Source organism: Ailuropoda melanoleuca, chromosome 11, assembly GCF_002007445.2.
Source record: "Ailuropoda melanoleuca isolate Jingjing chromosome 11, ASM200744v2, whole genome shotgun sequence".
Taxonomy (NCBI): domain Eukaryota; kingdom Metazoa; phylum Chordata; class Mammalia; order Carnivora; family Ursidae; genus Ailuropoda; species Ailuropoda melanoleuca.
In genome coordinates this window covers 398,682-417,731 of record NC_048228.1, presented here as the reverse complement: position 1 = coordinate 417,731, position 19,050 = coordinate 398,682, and the positions used below count along the sequence as shown (strand labels likewise).

Below are 19,050 nucleotides of genomic sequence, written 5' to 3'. Positions count from 1 at the left end.
GGGAGGGGCAGCTAGGAATGGTGGGAGCTGAGGATTCCTGACTTGTGGAGGCCCCGGGGTTGGGGGGGTCTCTTTGAGATCTCCCCTGCCATGTATGAGCTTGTTCTGCCACCTTCCTGCTCCGTGGTGGGGAGGTCTAGCGGGGGGACCCTGTGCCTTTGGGGACCCACTGGCGAGGGTTGGCCTGTGGCATGCTGTGGTCTCTGGGGGCCCTGGGGATCCCCCTGTGGCTCCCCCTCTGGCTGTGCTTGGTTCCAAGGGCCCTGCTCTGAGCAGATTCCTTGCCAGGGCGAGTCTGCGGGGGCGGCGGGCGGGCGGGGCCGGACAGCCACAAGTTTGAGGTTAACTGGGATCTCGCCAAGAATTCTGAGGTTGGGGGCACGATGCCAGTGGGGGTGCCCCTGGATGTCCTCCCCTAAGGGTCAGCGGAGACTGCTTGGGGGGTCGCTCTCCTACCCAGTGAGGCCTGGCCCAGCAGGGAGCCCCCGAACTGTTTGGAGGCATTTCCCCTGGCTCCACTGAGGCCTCCCTTGCCCTCGTCTCTGCCTGGAGCTCCCGGAGTTTATGCTGGCCAGAGGTGGGCGGCATCGTGCATCCCGAGGAAAGCACCTGCACCCTTGTCCTGGAGGCTCTGGCACCCCTACCCCCACCTCCCGGCTGTCTTGGCCTAGCTGGGCGGGGGCCTGTGGTGCCCCCCACTGCTCCAGGCCTGAGGTGGAAGGCAGGATGTCCTGTTGTGCTGGGTTGGGGGACTTGGGTTCCTCAGGCTGGGGTGGGGGGTGGGCAAGGGAGCAGGGACTCTGGGCCCTGGGGGCTCATTTGTGCAGGAGTAGGGGGCACAGAGGCTCGGGCAGCCCTGGGCGATTGGTCATCTGGAGGCCCTGGCCAGTGGACAGTCCGCCCCTGGGGAAACCAGGCAGGCCCTGTGGTGTGAGGGCTGGGGAGCTCATCTGCCTGCCCGGGGGTAAGTCAGAAAGGGTGGGGGCTTGGGAATGGCAGGGGAGGGTGGGCCACCTGGACTGTGAAACAGGAACCAGGTGCCTGCTCAGTCTCGGTTGCTGCTGTCACTCACAGACCATGCTCTCGGCCTGCCAGGCCCCCAGGAGGGCTTGCTGCACGGGTGTCTGTCAGCTGCGGCTGGCAGAGCCCCAGGTGGTGCTAGGCCACTTCAGGTCTTCCTGTGGTGGCCCCCTCTTGCGTGACTTCAGCTGAGTCCTGGGCTGGGTCCTAGCCTGCCCGGGAAGCTCAGTTCTGTAGGGCTGTGGCGCCTGCATAAGTTGGGGCAGCAGACACGGGGTCTTGTCTTCCTGTTGGGTGTCCACCTCACTGCTACTTGTGTGGCTGGCATGTGTTTGAGGGGCTGCTGTGGGGTCCTGGCAGGGTGCCCCCTCCTGCCCTGGCCGGCCCCATCTCTTCTCTCTTCTGAGGCCTGGATGGTGGGTGGTGGACCTGGGCCTCGCTCCCCTGGGGGTGTGTGGGGTACTTGCCCTGTGGAGGCCTCCTGCCACCTGTTGCTGCCCAGGACTGGCAGAGTCAAGGCGTCCGGGCTCAACAGGTCACAAGGCTGCTTCCTGCCTGTTCTCCTGGCTCCTGTTTTTCTACTGGGCCCAAGTCCCGGGTGTGGAAATCCCGCTGTGTTGGGCAGGGCTGGGCTCCAGCCGGGTAGGGCGTCATGGAGCCTCCTGTTGCAGGCCTGGCCCTGCCTGCCCTGATCCCTGGGCCTCAAGGAGGCCACAGTGTGGGGTGCGTCTGGGCCATACCCACTGCCTGCCCTGCCCCATGGCCCCTCCCCAGCTGCCCCTGTGAACCGTACTGGCTGCTACTCTCCTCAGCCCTTGAATCTGACAGCTGACCCATCCCCCACCTGTGTCTGACAACAGCATCGTCAGCTTCCCTCCCGGTCAGCGTCACCTTGGCTCTCTGTGTCCTGCCTGGGTACCTTCCCCACCCCCATGCCCACCCGACTGGGGGCAGCATCAAGACATAGGCCAGGGGCTGGTTGCTGGGCAGTGTGGCTGCTGGGGCTTGCTGGCCTTTGGAGCTGGGACTTCTCAGTGGGCCCAGCAGCCCTGTACCTGGCTGTCCTTTCAGGCCTTGAGATGGGCTGTTGCAGAGAGTGGGGTCTGCTTCTGTGTCCTTGGCCAGGTGGACTGGCTGGGAGGGCAGTGGCCTGCCCTCGGTGTGCATGTATGGGTCTGCATGCCAACCCATCTTAACCTGCCTGTGTTCATGTGGTCTGAGTGTCCTCACGTCTGTATTGAGGCCTGCTGTGAACCAGGCCCTGTTCTGGGTTGGGGCCAGGTTTGGGGGGTGGGGGGGGTGGAGGGAAGAAGCCAGATAGAGCCCTGTTGTCATGGGTCCACACTCCGTGGGACGCACAGACACAGAGCAACGTAGATACTTGCATTATAGGGTGTTATAGGAGGTGACCCTCTGCTGCTCAAGAGCCGGGAGTTTGGACCTCCATCTGACCTGGGCCCTGGGAGGGGTCTGCAGGAGGATGACAAGGGTCCCCCGGAAGGGATTGCACCAGGCAGCGGCATCCACACAGACTGACGACATCTGGGCATGTGCCTGGACACCCTGGGCTGGCATGTACCCTGGACAAGAATATGGGGAGGTGTTCCCTCCAGAGCCCACTGGTGGGAGCCGGCCCTCATGCGGGTGGTCTCGTGACACTGTCTCCCCACAGGGTGGTGAAGGAGGAGATCTCCGATGATAACGCCAGGCTGCCCTGCTTCAATGGCCGTGTGGTCTCCTGGGTGAGTCTGTGCGATGTTGGCAGAGGGTGCTTGGCTAGGGTGGGGGCTGGGCTGGGCTGAACCCGTGTGGGTGGGTGGGGGGTGAGCCTGCAGGTTGGCGGGTGTCCCTGAGCCATGGCTGTCTTCTGCAGCTGGTCCTGGCCGAGGGCGCACACTCAGATGTAGGATCTCAGAGCACTGATGGTCACACAGAGCTGCCTCCTCCTCTTGAGAGAACGGGCGGCATTGGGGACTCCCGGCCTCCCTCTTTCCAGTAAGGACTGTGGGTGGGGGACTAAGCCTGGTGGTCCTGAGGGGCCTGCTGCCTACCAGGCCTGTCGGGGGAAGGGGCAACTAACCAGGGACCCATGGTCAGTAGAAATTGGTCAGTGGAGGAGGGGTGGGCAGAGAGGCCCGGTCTGGGCAGGTGAGTGGGGGGGAGAGGAGGCAAGGAGCCGGGAGGGTGTCGAAGTGTGGGTGGCCCAGCCTGCCCCAGCCCACCCCCTCTTGTGGGCACAGCCCCAATGTAGCCAGCAGCCGTGACGGGATGGACAATGAGACTGGCACGGAGTCTCTGGTCAGCCATCGGCGGGAGCGAGCCCGACGCCGGAACCGCGAAGAGGGTAATGAGGCCGCACCTTAGACGTGCCCGGGCCCCCATGGGGCACCCCATGATCCTGTCTACTCCCGGTTACTGCCCCCCAACCAATGTTGGTCCCAGAGTAGAGGTCCCCCCATCAGCCCCAAAGTCACCTGGCCGGCTCTCAGGTCAGTTGGTGCTTGAGGCCACACAGGGGACCCCACGGCCAGCTCCCCTCTTGCTGTCCCGACAGCTGCCCGGACCAACGGGCACCCAAGGGGGGACCGGCGGCGAGACCTGGGGCTGCCCCCCGACAGTGCCTCCACTGTGCTGAGCAGCGAACTAGAGTCCAGTAGCTTCATCGATTCAGATGAGGATGACAACACAAGCCGGTGCGTGGGTGTGCGTGCGGATGTGCGTGCACAGGTGTTACTGGTGTGCGTGGATGCATGCATCCAGATGTGAGTGTGTAACAGGTGTGCACAAGCATGCCCTTGTGTGGGTGTGCAGCAGACGTGCAGGGTGTATGTGTGAACAGGTGTGTGCGCATAGTCATGTCAGGTATGGACGTGTAGGTGCATACAGGTGTGTGTGAACATGCGTGGGGCTATGTGTGATTCCATGGGCGCGTATCTGTGGATGGGTGTGTGCACGCGTGTGCTGGCTTACTCAGCGTTCGTGTCTCCGTTTTGCCGGAGTAGTGCTGGATGTGGGTGTGGGGTTTGTATGTGTTGTGTGTAGGGCTGTGTACAGCCCGGAGCTGAGACTCCTGAGCAAACTCGACCCCGGCTCTCTTTCCCACAACGCACCTGGCTAGGGCGGCCCGGCCCCGACACCCACCCGTCACGTGCACTCCCTGTCTTGTGTGTGTCGGTCACGTGCACTCCCTGTCTTGTGTGTGTCGGTCACGTGCACTCCCTGTCTTGTGTGTGTCGGCCGTGCAGCCTCTGGCCTGGCCCTGACCTTCATGCCCCCGCAGACTGAGCAGCTCCACGGAGCAGAGCACTTCCTCCCGGCTCATCCGCAAGCACAAGCGGCGGCGGCGGAAGCAGCGCATGCGGCAGGCGGACCGTGTAGGTGGCAGCCTGGCGCTGGGCGGGGTCTGCCCTTCTGCAGCCCCTGCCTGCACCCCCTCACTCGCGTCCCTCCACAGGCCTCTTCCTTCAGCAGCATCACGGACTCCACCATGTCCCTGAACATTATCACCGTCACTCTCAACATGGGTGAGGCCTCACTGGGGTCCCCCACGGGGCGTGGGGCCCCTGGGTGAGGCGCACCCCCTCAGCAGGCACCGCTCACCCTCACCCCTGCAGAGAGGCACCACTTTCTGGGCATCAGCATCGTGGGGCAGAGCAACGAGCGGGGGGACGGCGGCATCTACATCGGCTCCATCATGAAGGGCGGGGCCGTGGCGGCCGACGGGCGCATCGAGCCGGGCGACATGCTGCTGCAGGTGTGGGGCCGCGGGGAGGTGCCAGGGGGGCCCAGAGGCCGGCACCCCGGCCCCACCGCGCTGAACCCCTCACCCCCCAGGTGAATGACATCAACTTCGAGAACATGAGCAATGATGATGCCGTGCGGGTGCTGCGGGAGATCGTGTCCCAGACGGGGTGAGGCAGGGGCGGGTGGGCGGCACGTGGGGGGCCCACGTGGGGCCTCGCCTGTGTGACCTGCTGCACCCCACAGGCCCGTCAGCCTCACGGTGGCCAAATGCTGGGACCCGACCCCCCGGAGCTACTTCACCGTCCCGAGGGGTGAGTGACCCCGCAGGGCTGCTGGGGGAGGGGGGTGAGGGCACTCGCCCAGCCTGAAGGTCCTTTCCTCTGTGCCCCCGCGCTCCATCGTGCGCTGCCATCCATCCGTCTGTCCCTCCATCTGTTATCACACGGCGGCCACCCAGCTGACCCGGTGCGGCCCATCGACCCCGCCGCCTGGCTGTCCCACACGGCGGCGCTGACCGGAGCCCTGCCCCGCTACGGTACGAGCCCCTGCTCCAGCGCCGTCACGCACACCAGCTCCTCCTCACTAACCAGCTCTGTGCCCGGCGCTCCACGTAAGTGGCAGCTCAGGAGAGCAGGGAACGGAGGCACCAGGGCGAGGGACCTGGCCGAAGTGCCCACCCAGTCCTGCCATGCCACCAGGGCGCACACGTGGATGGACACGGCTGATACGTGTGCGTCTGACCCAGCACCGACACACGTGTCTGCCCTCACGCACAACCTCCTTCCAGCTGGCTGGCTGTGTGGGGGGATTGAAAGATGCCTGGAGGGGCCAGGCCAGCCCTGGGGTCCCTCTGTCCTGGAGAGGAGAGGCAGCGCATGCACGTGACCCCCACCCGGCTTTCCTGCAGCTAACACGACTAACAGCCCTGAGCTCGCGGAGGGGGCGGGGAAGAGGCCTCTCCCCATGGGGCTCTGGTCTGCAGGGTGGGGTTGGGCTCACCTGGCTTTGGGCCCAAGATCCTGATGAAGCATCTGCAGGGGTAGGGAGCAAAGATTCAACCCCCCGACCCACCCCTGCTGCCTGCTCCTCCGAGGGTCCATCCTGTGGAGGGAGCGGACCCCACAGTCACCGGATAGCCTCACGGATAGCCTCCAGGCGCAGGGCCTGGTCCTGAGACGGGCTGTCACCGCGGGGCCCGCGACCCAGCCGAGCCCTGTCGCTGCCCTCGGTGGCTCAGGGCTGAGGGGGGCCGTGCCTTGCAGAGCTGGAGGAGGCTCCCCTGACGGTGAAGAGTGACATGGGCGCTGTGGTGCGCGTCATGCAGCTGCCGGACTCGGGCCTGGAGATCCGTGACCGCATGTGGCTCAAGATCACCATCGCCAACGCCGTCATCGGTGAGCGGCCCGCCGTGGCTGCGGGGGGCGGGGTCGCCCCGGGCTCTGTGCCCTGACGCGTGCCTCGGGCCAGGCGCGGATGTGGTGGACTGGCTGTACGCGCACGTGGAGGGCTTCAAGGAGAGGCGTGAGGCTCGCAAGTACGCCAGCAGCATGCTGAAACGTGGCTTCCTCCGGCACACGGTCAACAAGATCACCTTCTCGGAGCAGTGCTACTACGTCTTTGGGGACCTGTGCAGCGGTGAGTGGGGGGCTGCGGGGCGGGGGTCCCCAGAGGGCCCGCCCACACTGCCCTCACCCTTCCCCCCCCTCCCGCCAGCTCTCGCAGCCCTGAACCTCAACAGCGGCTCCAGTGGGGCCTCGGATCAGGACACACTGGCCCCACTGCCCCATCCGGCCGCCCCCTGGCCCTTGGGTCAGGGCTACCCCTACCAGTACCCGGGCCCCCCGCCCTGCTTCCCACCCGCATACCAGGACCCTGGCTTCAGCTACGGCAGCGGCAGTGCTGGGAGTCAGCAGAGTGAAGGTGAGAACCTGCTGGGCAGCCAGCTCCCCGCTGTCCCCGCCGCCTGGCTCTGCCCTATGTGCCCGCCCCTCTGCCCTGTGCGCTCCTCCCTGCTCTGTGTCGAGGCCCTGGGTGAGCTCCTTCTGGAAGGGGTGAGTGGTTCAGGGGGGTTGGGAGAACCCTGCAGACTGGGTGTGTGTGTGTGTGTGCGCGCGCGTGCGCGTGCGTGTGTGTGGGGGTGCTTGTGTTCCAGATGCAGCAGAAGTGAAAGGCCAGGAGATGGCATGGGGAAGGACAGCAGAGAGGTCCCAGGACACAGTGGAGACACCTGCCCCAGCACTTGCAGCCCGGCCAGGAGCCGGAGGTGGATGGTTCCACAGAACTGTGGACCCGCCCTGGGATGTGTGGAGAGCTGAGCAGGAAGATCAAGGGGTGTCCCTGAGGAGGGGACTTGTTGGAGGAGTGGTCTGAGGCTGTCGGTGTCACTGAGGCCAGGGGACAGAGGTCAGGCAGCCAGCCCAGTAGACCCAGACAGGGATGGGAGAGAGAGGAGAGCAGGTCAGAGGGTAGCGGTGCCCCAGGGAAATCTGTTGCTGGGTGCCTGTGGACCCCGGACAGGCCCAGCTGGTGGCGGCATGCCCCATAGGCGGGAATGGGTGTCCAGGCTGGGCCTGCTGTGTAACTCATGCTATCCCTTGCTTTGTGCTGAGCAAGCCTTAGACTGAAGGACTAGCGGAGTGGACCCTCCGGGCCGGTAAGCCAGGGTCCTGCCCGGCGTCCCTCTCGGCATGTTCCCAGCCAGCTGGCCTTCTCAGGCTCCCCGCTCTTCCTGGGAGCCCAGGACGGGGGCTGAGCTGAGTAGCTGGCCAGGGCCTTGGGGCTGGACGGAAGGTGGGTCTTGGGGGCGGGGGGGCCCAGGATGGCCGACGGGAACACCAGGCACACAGGGCCTCACTCGTGCCTCAGGCTCTCAGCTGCAGGATCAGGCATTGGGGTGAGATGGGGGGCGCTGAGCTGGCCCCAGAGTGTCCCTGCCTGCCTGCCACTGCTCGCCCTGCCTCTCCTCTGCCCCCTGGCCTGCTGCAGCTGCTCTTGCTCCTCTGAGTGGCGCCAGCCCTGCTCTCTTGTCTGCATGGCTGCCCCCCGCCCACACCCACCCTGCTTGAGAACACCAGGTTCTGCCCCTGGTTGCCCTGGCAACGGCTAGGGGTCCTGGAAGTGACATGGCCCAACACTGACCATCTCATTCCTCTCCCCTGTCCATGACTCCAGGAAGCAAAAGCAGTGGGTCCACCCGGAGCGCCGGCGGGAGCAGCCGGCGGGCACTGGGCCGTGAGAAGGAGCGCCGGGCGGCTGGAGCCGGGGGCAGTGGCAGTGAGTCGGACCACACAGCACCGAGTGGGGTTGGTGGCAGCGGCTGGCGGGAGCGCCCAGCTAGTCAGCTCAGCCGGGGCAGCAGCCCACACAGCCAGGCCTCGGCTGCTGCCCCAGGGCTCCCCCCATTGTATCCCTTAACAAAGGCATACTCGGTGGTGGGGGGGCCGCCTGGGGGGCCGCCCGTCCGGGAGCTGGCTGCTGTTCCCCCAGAGCTGACGGGAAGCCGCCAGTCCTTCCAGAAGGCCATGGGAAACCCCTGTGAATTTTTTGTTGACATCATGTGACTGAGGAGAGAGTGCCTTCAAGCTCGGCCCCACGGTGGGGGAGCTGGTGGTCCTGCAGGAGGGAACTGCCTCTGGAGCTTGTGTGGGCTTGCCTTATTGGTGGCTGTCCCGGGTCAAGCCAGCCGGGGCTTCCATGCACACAAGGGGCCGTGTCAGGGGGCCCAGGCCTGGACAGAGAGTGGGAGCAGGCTGGGCGAGGGACTGAGGGCAGCCCAGACCTCCATGATCTGAATCTGGCAGTCCGTCCATTCCTATTTGGAGTAGCTTGTGTCCATGCAGACCCTGTGTCCTTGGGGTGTGCTTCAGGGACCCCCACTTGCCTACAGAGCTGTGCCCAGGGCCCCAGACTAAGCTGAGATGTGGCTGCTGGGCCTGGGCCCCCTCTGGCCCAAGTCACAGGCCCCACCACTCTTGCGTGGGCTGGGTTGGCCCTTCTTGAAGGTGGAATGAGAGTCCCCAGGTCCCTCTGTGGATGCCCGGGGTAGGGATCTAATTTATTTATTTATTGCCTGGCCTGTGTGCTCTGGGGGAAGTGGCGGCCACGTCTGCTGCCCCCCCCACTGGGCCTCAGACTGAATGCAGGGACACAGGTCCTGTCTGAAAGTGGGAGGGTTGGTGAGGGGGAGATGGGAGGGGGAATGTGTTTTAGCTGGTGGTGGTGGGATGTGACTCTGAGGGGCAAGGGGCCGGATGCACACAGCTGCTGCAGGGGCAGGGTGTGGGGAAGAGGGGGTAGTCAGCCTACTCCTTGCTGTCCTCGGGTGACTGCGCACCCACTCACGCCGCTTCCTCCCTGGCGTTTCTGGCCTGCACACGTCTGCGCTGTGGATACCATATCAAGTCGGAGTATCCGTCCAGATAGTTCATAGAGCTGCTTCTGTGTAAATGCTATTTTAAAGACTAAAAAGCATTTAATTTTATGGGACTGACGTGTGGCTTGTGTCTCTTCTCTTCTGCTGGGGTACCTTAGAAGGGTGGGGTGTGGGGGCTTGTCCAGCCTCCCCAGGGCCTGGCTGAGAGCTGACCGAGGACTGGCCAGGTGCTGTCTTCTGAGTCCCTGGTCAGTGTCAGGTCTCTGTCCCCGGTGCTGGCTGCCAGCAGGGTCCTGGCAGCTGGTCTTCTGTCCGTGGTGCTAGCTCCTGGCTCCAGGGGTCTTGGCTGTGGTGCTGGCCTTGGTGCTGACCCCCAGGCTCTGTCTACTGTGCTGGTGGCCACCTGACCCTATTTTACCCACTCGGGCCGCGCCATGGAGAGGGGGAGGTTGGGTGTGCGTCCCTGCCCTGCTCACCATTCCTGTCCCATTCTGGGGCCCATGGTCAGTCACATGCCCCTGCAGAAGGGTCAGAACAGCTCCAGCCCACCCACCAACCTCCCATCCCCGTGATGCTTGGATGGGGTGCTGGCTGGAGGCTCCAGGCTGGGCCTGGCCAGGCAAGTAATGCTCAGCTTGGAGTTCAAGTGATCTGGCTGGGGGCTTTCCTGAGCTCTTGGTGTGAACTACAGGAGCCCCAAGGAACCTTTTTATGGGCCTCTTTCTGGAATAGTGGGGCTGGATCACCTGGGTAGGCCCTGGCCAGGGCTTGGCTAGGACAGATACAGAGCTTCTCTGGGGCCCCAGGTGGGTGCTGAGGCCCTTCGTGAATGCTGCAGGCCCAAGGATCGCCGTGGCGTTAAGGTCGGCAGTCAGCCTGCAGTCAGGATCTAGAGCTGGGGGCGGGCTCAGCAGCTGGGGTACAGTCTGGGGGTTGCTTCCTAGGAACTTGGTTTGGGGGCATCTCAACTAAGTCTGGGTTCACTGGGGTGAGGTCACTGGGTCAGGGGTCACTTGCTTTTGCCCTGAGTCTCCTTCCCCCCAGTACCACTGCTGCCCTGTCCTCCGGCATCATCTCCCAGGAAGAACTCAGGGGTGTTGAGCTCCGGCCGCCACAGCAGCAGGTAGCACTTGGGCAGGTGGAAGGTGGCCAGGATGCCCAGGGCACAGAGGAGGATGGCGCCCATCTGCACCGTGGGCTGGTAGGCCACATGCACATTGGCAAAGAGGGGCACGAAGGAGATCCAGGTGATGAAGTAGGCCAGCATGGCAAAAGTGAGGCCGCGGGCGCCATTGTAGTGGCCTGGCCGGCTCTGCACCAAGAAAGTGCCCAGGAAGCAGAGGAAGGCCAGCACGGCATTGGTGGCATGCACCAGGCCGAAGCTGATCCAGGAGCGCACGCGGCAGTGCACCAGCGCCTCTGTGGGCAGCACCCACCAGTCCGTCACCACCTCTGGTGGGAAGACCACCAGGTACCAGGCACATAATGCTGCTTCCGCCAGCAGAGCAAGCAGCACCACCATCCAGGCCCAGGGCCCCTGCAGGCAGCCACGCAGCTGCTCTGCCCAGCTTGGTGGCAGCTCTGAACCCACAAATATCTGGGCTGCTTGCAGGAAAAGCGTGCTCAGGCAGCCAGTGAGTGGAAGGTGGAGCAGTGGCTGCTGGGCCAGGCAGCTGGCAGGGCCCGGCTGGCCAGGGAACAGGAGGACGCTGAGGCAGACAAGGCCCAGGCAGGCCAGGCCAAAGCAGGCCCGTGGCCCACCTGAGGCCTGCACCAGTGGGCTGTCCCAGTGCCAGATGAAGAGCCCCAGGGCCGCCAGCACCAGGCCCAGTGCCAGACCCAGCAGTATAAGCAGTACCAGCACGGCTGGCTCCTGCCATGCCAGGAATGTGGGCCTGCGGGGAAAGCAGCGTGTGCTCCGGTCCGGGGACCACTGGTCCTGGTCACACTGGGTGCAGAGGAGGTCATCTGTGGTGTAGGAGGAAAGAGGGCACTGGCTGGGGGGGCACAGGCTCCTCGGCCTCACTCCCACCCTGTGCAGGCCTCGGAGAGGTGCTCACCTGGGCTGCGCTGATAGCTGCCGGCCTTGCAGTCCACGCAGTCGTAACAGCAGGAGTGGAAGCCCTTCACTCGGCGTACCTGGCCCTCCCTGCACTGCCGGGAGCACTGGGACACGGGCGGCTGGCACGGGGCTTCAGGGTTCAGGCTGTGCTCGGCTGGGTGCACCCGCCCAGACCTGGGGGTGGTCCCCCACTCCCTCCCCCCGCCCCAGGCAGAGCCAAGCTCATTCCTGGCCGAGGGGAACGCTGCTGCGCCGCTGGGGCCGTGCGGCCCGGGGCTCTCACCTGGTTCCCTGGCGTGTGCCAGGACAGCTGGGAGTGCCAGAGCTTCAGGCGGCCATCGAAGGCTCCTACGGTGCGCAACACGGGCGTCGGGTCCTGCCACACCCACAGCTTCAGGTCATAATCCATGTGCACGTTCCCGCTGGCATCGAACCGCAGCACCAGGCCGCGGGCACGGAAGCTTGTGTTGTACATGTTCTCCAGGAGCTGGGGGACAGGTTCGAGCCAGCGGTGGGCCTGGGCAAGTAGCTGCCTCTAGCCCAGACCCCCCGCTGAAATTCCTTCTCAGGAGTGCCAGGGGCTCCCCGCCCTCACCTGCCAGGGCCGCACAGGCTCCCGCGAGGGGCAGCCTGACGCGTCGCAGAGCAGCGTGTTGTGGAGGGCCTGGGCCACGCCATACACGGCCGCGTAGGCAGCAAAGGTCCGGTGGTACAGCAGCCTCACAGATATGTTCTCTAGCGTGATGTGGTCGCACTGGGGGCAGCGTGGGCCCACCACGTGCTCCTCCAGGCCTGGCTGCTCAGCGTCCAGTGAGGCACAGAAGGCGGGGTCGGCAGCCAGGGCCAGGCGGGTCTGCACATAGGACGGGAACTCGGGCATCGGGGCGCCCTGCTGCAGGAAGCCGAGCACAGTGCCCACCCTGGCCATGCCGGGCAGCGTCATGACCAGGTCCGAGGTCAGCCAGGCCTCACTGGCCACCCACACCTTGGGCGAGAGCCTGCAGTGGATGCTGTAGCTGAAGAGGGTGCGGGCAGCACGGGCGGAGGCGAACAGCACCACCACCTGCACACTGCTCTGGTTCACCTGGTGCAGCAGGCCCTGGACGGTGCCCAGCCGCAGGCTGCCCGCGCGTGGCAGCGGCACCAGGCCCTCGTGCGCGATGCAGATGCCCCGTGTGTTGGCCAGGCTGGAGAAGAGGCTCAGGCCCTGCCGGCCGTACTCGTCGTCACTGCCCACCGCGGCCACCCAGTTCCAGCCGAGCTCCTGCAGCAGCTCCACCATCGCCATGGCCTGCACGCGGTCGCTGGGCACCGTGCGGAAGAAGGACGGGAAGATCTCCCGGTTGCTCAGCCGGTCGGTGCTGGCACCATAGCTGACCTGCAGCGACCGGGAGGCAGCTCCTCACATGGGGGCTCCTGCGGGCGGGGCCGGTGGGGGCCGGTGACCCAGAGGGGTGGGGGGCGCACCTGAGGCATGAGGAAGAAGCTGAAGAACTTGCCGGTGATGAGGGCGAGCTCGGACGAGTGGGGTCCGATGACAGCCAGCACGCGGGGCTGGTACTGCGTGTAATTGCAGTAGGCGGCAACGTCGCAGCTGCCCGCTTTCGCCATGAACATGAGGCTGGGCTTCATGGCCACCACGGGCTCTGAACACGTGTCAAAGAGGTCGTAGCCCAGGTGCAGCCCCGGCAGCAGGGCAGACCCATTGTTGATCTCCTCCACAGCCATCTTCACGGCCAGCGCCCAGAGCAGGCCAAGGGCCGAGAACCTGGGGCCACACAGGGCTGCGGGTGGCCGACGCCTCGTCCCCACTCAGGAGCGCCCCAGACCTGAGCCACCCCCACCCTTGTCACCCCTTGCTCCCCACCCCTGCACTCCTACCTGGTGCACACGGTGGCATTGGGCTGTGTCCTGTCGCCGAGACCCGCATCCTCTGCCGAGCCCAGGGGGAAGAGCCCACCCAGCACGTAGTCCCCTTGCATCCTGAGCTGCCGGGATAAGCACAATGGGGCGCCTGCTCCGAGGCCCACGAGAGCCATGAGGCCCAGGAGAGTCAGGCCTGGCATGGCAGGTAGCAGCTTCCAGCAGGGATGGCAAATGAGAGAACGGGGTGGGGGCCCTGATATGATGACTTGGGGCAGGGGAGGGCCAAGGATTTGCCTATCAAAATCCTCACCTGTCCTCACCTGCCAAGCCCAGGGGCCCCTGGGGACACCCTTGTTTCCCTAGGCCCCGTAGGTCTGTGCTCCTTGGACTCTTATCCTGATGCCACCCACCAGGCTCTCTGGCTGACAGTGACGTGGGCAGGTAGGCTGAGCAACCACTGACCATGACCCTGTTACCTGCCTGTGTCCACGTCCCTCTGCAGCCACCCCGTTCCTGGACAGGAGGAGCGACACTCAGGACTTCCCTGCCAGAGGGTCCTGGGGTCTCCAGCTGCCTGTGGGAGGTACCAGTGCCCCGAGGAGTGGGTACAGAAACACCTCTCCCAGCCCTGGGGAGGACTGTTAGGAGTCGGGGGTTGGGGGCAGGGGGTGGGCTGCAGGTTCAGGGGCCAGCCAGCCAGCCTGCTCTCCATACCGTGGCTGGGGTGGGGAGGGCCCCAGGGTAGGGCTGTGGCCGCTCAGCGTGTCTGAGAACAGTGCAACTTAAAGGTCTGGGCTGTTGCTCTGCTGGGGGTCTGAGGCCTGGAAACTTCAGGGACCCTGAGCCTGGTTCTGCCCACACCCTGCCTGGGCTCTTGACACAGCAGGTGCCTCCCTCTGGGGACAGAGGGCACAGCTGGGCCTGTGGGACAGTGCATGCAAACGAGGCAGGAAAGGCTGTAACCAAATGGGCCTCTGAGGCTGGGTCAACACCCGGTATGTGCAGGTCAGCCCCGATGGATGTGCCAGCAGTTTCTCCTTAGCCTCTGGGTGCCCTGGGCACCTGACACGAGGCTCAGGTGTGGGGGTGCCCATCAGGCACCCAGAGGAACTGGGGGAGGCTACTGATGCCACTGGAGTGGAGGAGCTCTGGGTGGTGTCAACCCTGGCTGGGGCCTGGCAGACGTTTATAGTGGATGGCCTAGGATCCGATCTTCGCTGCCTGGGGAGGGAGCAAGCTGCATGGCACGCCCGGGGCATGCACGTACGTGCGAACACACTCGGCGCACTGTACCTGCACACACAGCACACGTGTGACGCGTGTGCTGTGCACGGCCCCTGTAATCCGTGTGCACGTGGGCGCACACGTGTGCAGCCCTCACGGTCATCTGCCTCTGCTGGCACCTCACGGTGCTGCGGCCCCCGTGGGACGGGGCGAGGCTGCAGGCGCAGGGCACCTGGCATCAGACACCACTCTTTGGGTCTGACGTTGGGGTATTGGAGAGCATGCTGTCTGGCAGGAGGCCTTTTTCTGTCCCACCGCTGCTGTGCCACAGGACAGCTCCCATGCACAGGTCTTTTCCTCTCTACAAGCCGTGCAGTTGCCCTCAACCCAGCGCCTCGGGTAATTCTGTTTTCTCACCTGTAAAATGGGGGTGACGACATGGACCTTGGTGGCGGCTCGGGGCACCAGGCTAAAGGCTACACAACACAGACAGGCAGCATCCTGCTGCCCCATGCGGGCCAGGCTATGCCTCACGTCCCTGTGCTGGACACTGCCCCGTGGCCTAGCAGCAGGGCCTCAGCCCCACGAGGTCACGCCCCTCCTCCCTTCAGTAAGCAGCCGCCTGACACACCAAACACCTCCACCCTGGAGGCACTGCCTGTTCTGAGTGGCGTTTATTGATGTCGGAACAGACCATCACCCGATGACACTTTCCAGGGTCTCTGCAAGCCGACGCGTAGGCGCATCTGCGGCACGGTGGACACGGTCCCCTTGGCATCGAGGGGCCCTGGCTCCCAGTGAAGCGGCGTTAGGAGAAGCCAGGCCCCCGAGGGCCGGGTGATGGCTGGCCTGTCAGCTGGGCACGTGGTCCAGGCTCTCTCCATGTGCCACCTCATGAGTCTCTGTGGGGCAGCAAGGGGCAGGGAGGAGGGAACGCAGTCTTGCTGGATGACGGGGAGCGAGAGGCTAGCCCTGGACCAGCAGAGCTGTGGACTCCGCAGAGCTCTGGGCTGTGCTGTGCAGACTCACAGGCAGCTGCTGGGGGGAGCACCCAACTGACGGGGTGGCTGCAGGGGGCAGCTGATGAGAGTGCAGAGAGAGAGGCAGGGCCGGTCTCCACTCAGGGCTTCAGCTCCCGGCTGTTGCTGCCCAGGGGTTATATCCCCGTGCTGGGGATGGCCAGCCCCGTGTGGAGGAGCCTGGGGGTACCTGGGTACAGATACCGAGGTGGACCAGGGGTGGACAAGCACCTGGAAATATGTTTGCTGGCAGCAGGATGGAGTCTCTGTGCCACGGGGACCTGTGACTTTGTCCCACTGCACAACTTGGCTCGCAGGCAGGGGGCAGCTACTCCGGGTGTCCCGTGAATGCTGATCCTGCCCCTTACCTGCCCTGCCTTCTGCACCTCACCGTCTAGGTGAGACCTGCTGGGACACACGTGTAACTCAGCTGAGGGTAAAGCAAAGCTCTGCCTTGGGCAGAGCTAAGTGAAAAGGGAGGAGCAGAGGCCAGGGCTCGCTTTCTCTGGCACAGCCCACGTGCCGCAGGCTAGAAGCACAGCCCGAGTGGGCCACGCTGGGCCCGTGGCTCTGATCAAGCTGCGCTAACATGGGACAGTGTTCTTCCCATTCCTGGCGCACCCACAGAGCTCCACAGTGGGACTGATAGGAGCTGGCTGCCCCAGCCCAGCTCTGGAGTGGGGAAACTTGCCCCGTGTAGCCTGCTGGCCCCTAGGGCAGGTCCAGCAGGGAATGCTCAGCGTAGAGTTTCTGGGAGACATTGTAGACATGCTCAATGAAGGGCAGGGCTTCGCCCAGCATCTCCACAGCCTGCTCTGGGGACCCCACGTTCATGGCCTCCAGGAAGACCTTGCGTGTGGGCAACGTACAGAAGGCCACGGTGACAGCCCGGCGGATAATCCAGGGGTGGTAGGCAGCCAGAGAGGCGTTGTAGGAATCGGTGCAGAGCACAGCCGTGCGGGCATCCTCGGGGCTGGTGCGCAGGCCTTCCAGGAAGAGCTGTAGCCAGCGCAGGGCACGGTGCAGCCGAAGCACTGTGCGGCAGCCCGAGTCAGGGTGGCGGGAGCGCCGCTCCAGGTCCACCAGCTGGTTGCCCACCTCGTAGGCCACCATGGACTGCAGACTGCTGTAGTGCTCCCGCTGTGGGCCGCTGCGCAGACGCTCCATGACCTGCAGCTTCGCGGTGACGTCCTTAGAGATGAAGGAGAAGATGGCGCCCAGGCTGTTCAGGAACCTGCTCGAGGGGAAGCAGGAACTCAGCCTGGGTGCAGGGGAGGCCGCGCCCCACTTCCTGGGGTACATGTCCCCCTGTAGACAGGGGTAGGAAGGCAGGGTGCCGCCGGCCAAGTGGTGAGTGAGAAGGGCTGACCAGCCCCAAGCGGGCGGGAGCTGGGTGCACACGGTGTCCCCACAGCACATGGGAAGTGTGGGGCCCCGCAAGGCAGTGCCCCCCAAATGTACCTGACTAGTCCCTCCCAGCCGGCGAGGTAGTGGTCCAGCAGCACCTCCTCCTTCTCATTGAGACACTGCTTGAAGCTGACTAAGACGACTTTCAGGTTGAAGTCCGACTCCAAGCCATCCATTTCTCAAGCGCACTGAAACACACAGGTGGTTAGGCTGGTGGGCTGTCTCCCTGTGAATGAGCTCACTCCCTGGGTCACTATTTCAGAGTGGGGGGCAAGAGCAGTCAGAAAGCAATGGCTGCGGGGCGCCTGGGTGGCGGAGCGGTAACGCGTCTGCCTTCAGCTCAGGGCGTGATCCCGGCGTTCTGGGATCGAGCCCCACGTCAGGCTTCCTCCGCTATGAGCCTGCTTCTTCCTCTCCCACTCTCCCTGCTTGTGTTCCCTCTCTCGCTGGCTGTCTCTATCTCTGTCGAATAAATAAATAAAATCTTTAAAAAAAAAAAAAAAGAAAGCAATGGCTGGGATCCGGCTGACCCCACTCAGAGCCCACAGTCGGCCCCCTTCTCCCCAGGAGCCTACTTCCCTCTGCCTGGGCCACATGCTCTGACACAGTGACCCGTGTCACAGATGCTGCTGTGCCCTGGGCCTGGAACACCTGCCCCCAGATCTTAGCATGCCCCTCCTTGTCACTCAGGCTCGTCAGAGCACTTTGCTATGTCCTATCGACGGCACACATCTCTACTCATGCTTCCTGGCTTGTTTATTGTTGTCTCTCTCACCAGAGTGTGTCTCATTTTACCAGCTGGAGAAACATCTGCTGAGTCTCTGCCCAGAGCCAAGTACCCTTCCAGGGTGGATGCCCCATGAGACAAACAGCCCTGCCTATTAGGGAGATACTCCTGGAGAAAGCCAGAAAAGTTCAACATGGTAGGTTAAAAAAAAAAAAAGTACCATGAAAGAAGAGACAGTACAGCTAGTGGAGGGCCAGGAAGGGTGGCCAGGTAGGCTGGGCCCTTCTTTGCTTTTACTGCTACATCCCGGGCCAGAACAGAGGCTGCAAGGTCAGCACTGCCTGACAGACACCAATCTTTTCACCCCTACTGGGGCTCTACGGGTGCCACACAGAAGGGCAGCTGAGCCAAAGGCCTTCTACATCTGAAGACAGCCATAAGGCCCTCCCCCAGCCCCAAGGAACCTCCTGAAAGCGCCCTAGGCGAGTCCTGCCCTGGATTCTGCTCACATTCACACAGTCACTCCATAAACATTCAAGTGCCCACACACTGAATGGGTGCCACTGGACAACTCAGCTTTTGCCCTCCTGGGAGCCCAGGGCCAGCACTGGGGGTGGGCTCTGACGGTCCCTGGGGACTCAGCTGCATCTTGCCACCCAGGATGCCAGGGGCATCTGATGGCGCCTAGTGGCCGCTGAGGCCCTGGAGGGCCCTGGCATTGGCGGAGCTCCCAGAGGTGAGCTCACCCTGTCTTCAGGTGTGGGGACAGTTGTGCCTGGCCTCAGGAAGACGGTGCTCCAGAGACTTCCGGCACACCCCTTCCCTCTCTCAGGGCCTACCTTCCATCCACTGAGCAGATGGTCTCTGAGGTCTTCAGGGCTACCTTCCTGGACACCAGACATCCTGTGGGCCTGGCCTTCCTGTCTAGAACCTGAGCCAGCAACGCAGAGGAGCTGCTGGGAGCTTTTCAGAACTTGCAAACAACAGGAAGGACACTGGCTGTGCAGCCCGGGGTTAGGCAGCCTGCCAGCTCTGGGGAGGTGATGCAGGGCACCACCAAGGCTCCCCCGGTCAGCCCACAGCCCCAAGGTCAAGTCTCGGCAGGAGGGCTGCCTGAGTGTCCGCAGCTCTCTGGCTGACGGCAGGCTGAAGGCCCCCAGGAGAAGAGGGCACCCACCCTGGCACCCCAGGCCCTTTGGGTAGGAGTGAGGCCCTGTCCAGGAAGCCCTACAAGTCTTGCTCGGGAAGGGAGCTCCAGCTGGCGCCGGGTCGGTCCCCGGGCTCGGGTACAGCGGGGCCCCAGTCCTGGGCGGGTCCCACTCCAGCTGAGGTCCAGGGATTAAGCGGGGGCCCGGCGTCCGGGGCGGCGTGGGAGCCAGGTCCTCGGCCGCCCCCTCCTGTTCCTGGCCCCTTGGCGATGCCCAGGCCCACCTGCCCAGTTCGGTTGGGCTCTGCTCCCCCGCCGCGGGCCGGAGCCTGCCACCCTCCCGCATACCTGGGCCACAGCCGCTCACCTGAGCCGCCGCCGCCGCTGCCGCAGCCGCCGCCCGGGACCCGTTGCCCCGCCCCCGTCCGCCTCCCTGACGCCGGGGATTGGCTGCCAGCTACC

General features: G+C 64.4%; 3 protein-coding genes across 18 annotated transcripts in view; 1 reads left to right on the top strand and 2 right to left on the bottom strand.

Moving 5' to 3' along the window:
- DVL1 (dishevelled segment polarity protein 1) overlaps nt 1–9,249 on the top strand; it is an 11,170-nt gene extending 1,921 nt beyond the window's left edge. Inside the window, exons 2-16 of one of the 4 annotated variants that reach the window (XM_034671065.1) lie at nt 2,413–2,591; nt 2,693–2,762; nt 2,894–3,015; nt 3,261–3,364; nt 3,575–3,713; nt 4,301–4,394; nt 4,475–4,544; nt 4,635–4,774; nt 4,855–4,931; nt 5,008–5,075; nt 5,222–5,374; nt 6,027–6,158; nt 6,232–6,399; nt 6,478–6,684; nt 7,936–9,249. In XM_034671065.1, the coding sequence (XP_034526956.1) occupies nt 2,569–2,591; nt 2,693–2,762; nt 2,894–3,015; nt 3,261–3,364; nt 3,575–3,713; nt 4,301–4,394; nt 4,475–4,544; nt 4,635–4,774; nt 4,855–4,931; nt 5,008–5,075; nt 5,222–5,374; nt 6,027–6,158; nt 6,232–6,399; nt 6,478–6,684; nt 7,936–8,324 (1,956 nt within the window). In that variant the 5' untranslated portion in view covers nt 2,413–2,568 and the 3' untranslated portion in view covers nt 8,325–9,249. Of the gene's footprint in view, nt 1–2,412; nt 2,592–2,692; nt 2,763–2,893; nt 3,016–3,260; nt 3,365–3,574; nt 3,714–4,300; nt 4,395–4,474; nt 4,545–4,634; nt 4,775–4,854; nt 4,932–5,007; nt 5,076–5,221; nt 5,375–6,026; nt 6,159–6,231; nt 6,400–6,477; nt 6,685–7,377; nt 7,418–7,935 lie in introns of all 4 variants that reach the window. The other 3 variants (XM_034671066.1, XM_002929829.3, XM_034671063.1) reach the window with 3 other exon arrangements.
- A 132-nt stretch (nt 9,250–9,381) lies between these two features.
- TAS1R3 (taste 1 receptor member 3) lies at nt 9,382–14,844 on the bottom strand. 11 transcript variants are annotated; one of them, XM_034671060.1, is made up of 8 exons: nt 14,706–14,843; nt 13,541–13,638; nt 13,080–13,181; nt 12,666–12,844; nt 11,794–12,576; nt 11,482–11,685; nt 11,197–11,317; nt 9,382–11,104 (listed from the first exon to the last, which is right to left on the bottom strand). In XM_034671060.1, exons 1-8 carry the CDS (start codon nt 14,726–14,728, stop codon nt 10,146–10,148), a joined length of 2,469 nt encoding a protein of 822 aa, XP_034526951.1. In that variant the 5' UTR covers nt 14,729–14,843; the 3' UTR covers nt 9,382–10,145. The 11 variants fall into 11 exon arrangements, with proteins under 11 accessions (XP_034526951.1, XP_034526948.1, XP_034526945.1 ...); XM_034671057.1 differs by having other exon boundaries at nt 13,080–13,186; nt 14,706–14,837; XM_034671054.1 differs by having other exon boundaries at nt 12,666–12,966; nt 14,706–14,837.
- A 101-nt stretch (nt 14,845–14,945) lies between these two features.
- Nucleotides 14,946–19,021, bottom strand: CPTP (ceramide-1-phosphate transfer protein). Of its 3 annotated transcripts, none has more exons than XM_034671068.1 (3): nt 18,937–19,021; nt 16,769–16,902; nt 14,946–16,541 (listed from the first exon to the last, which is right to left on the bottom strand). In XM_034671068.1, the coding sequence occupies exons 2-3, from the start codon at nt 16,888–16,890 to the stop codon at nt 16,019–16,021; spliced, it is 645 nt and encodes a 214-aa protein (XP_034526959.1). In that variant the 5' UTR covers nt 16,891–16,902; nt 18,937–19,021; the 3' UTR covers nt 14,946–16,018. The 3 variants fall into 3 exon arrangements, with proteins under 3 accessions (XP_034526959.1, XP_034526958.1, XP_002929873.1); XM_034671067.1 differs by having other exon boundaries at nt 18,956–19,016; XM_002929827.4 differs by lacking the exon at nt 18,937–19,021 and adding an exon at nt 18,281–18,930.
- Between the last annotated feature and the right edge of the window lie 29 nt (nt 19,022–19,050).

Coding starts and splice junctions, on each gene's coding strand:
- CPTP (XM_034671068.1), bottom strand. CDS start 16,890: ATGGATGGCTTGGAGTCGGACTTCAACCTGAAAGTCGTCTTAGTCAGC. Junction 16,542..16,768: donor GGCTGGGAGGGACTAGTCAG/GTACATTTGGGG, acceptor CCCCTCGAGCAG/GTTCCTGAACAGCCTGGGCG.
- TAS1R3 (XM_034671053.1), bottom strand. CDS start 13,776: ATGGAGAGCAGGCTGGCTGGCTGGCCCCTGAACCTGCAGCCCACCCCC. Junction 12,577..12,665: donor GCTTCTTCCTCATGCCTCAG/GTGCGCCCCCCA, acceptor CGGTCGCTGCAG/GTCAGCTATGGTGCCAGCAC. Junction 11,105..11,196: donor CAGCTATCAGCGCAGCCCAG/GTGAGCACCTCT, acceptor CCTACACCACAG/ATGACCTCCTCTGCACCCAG.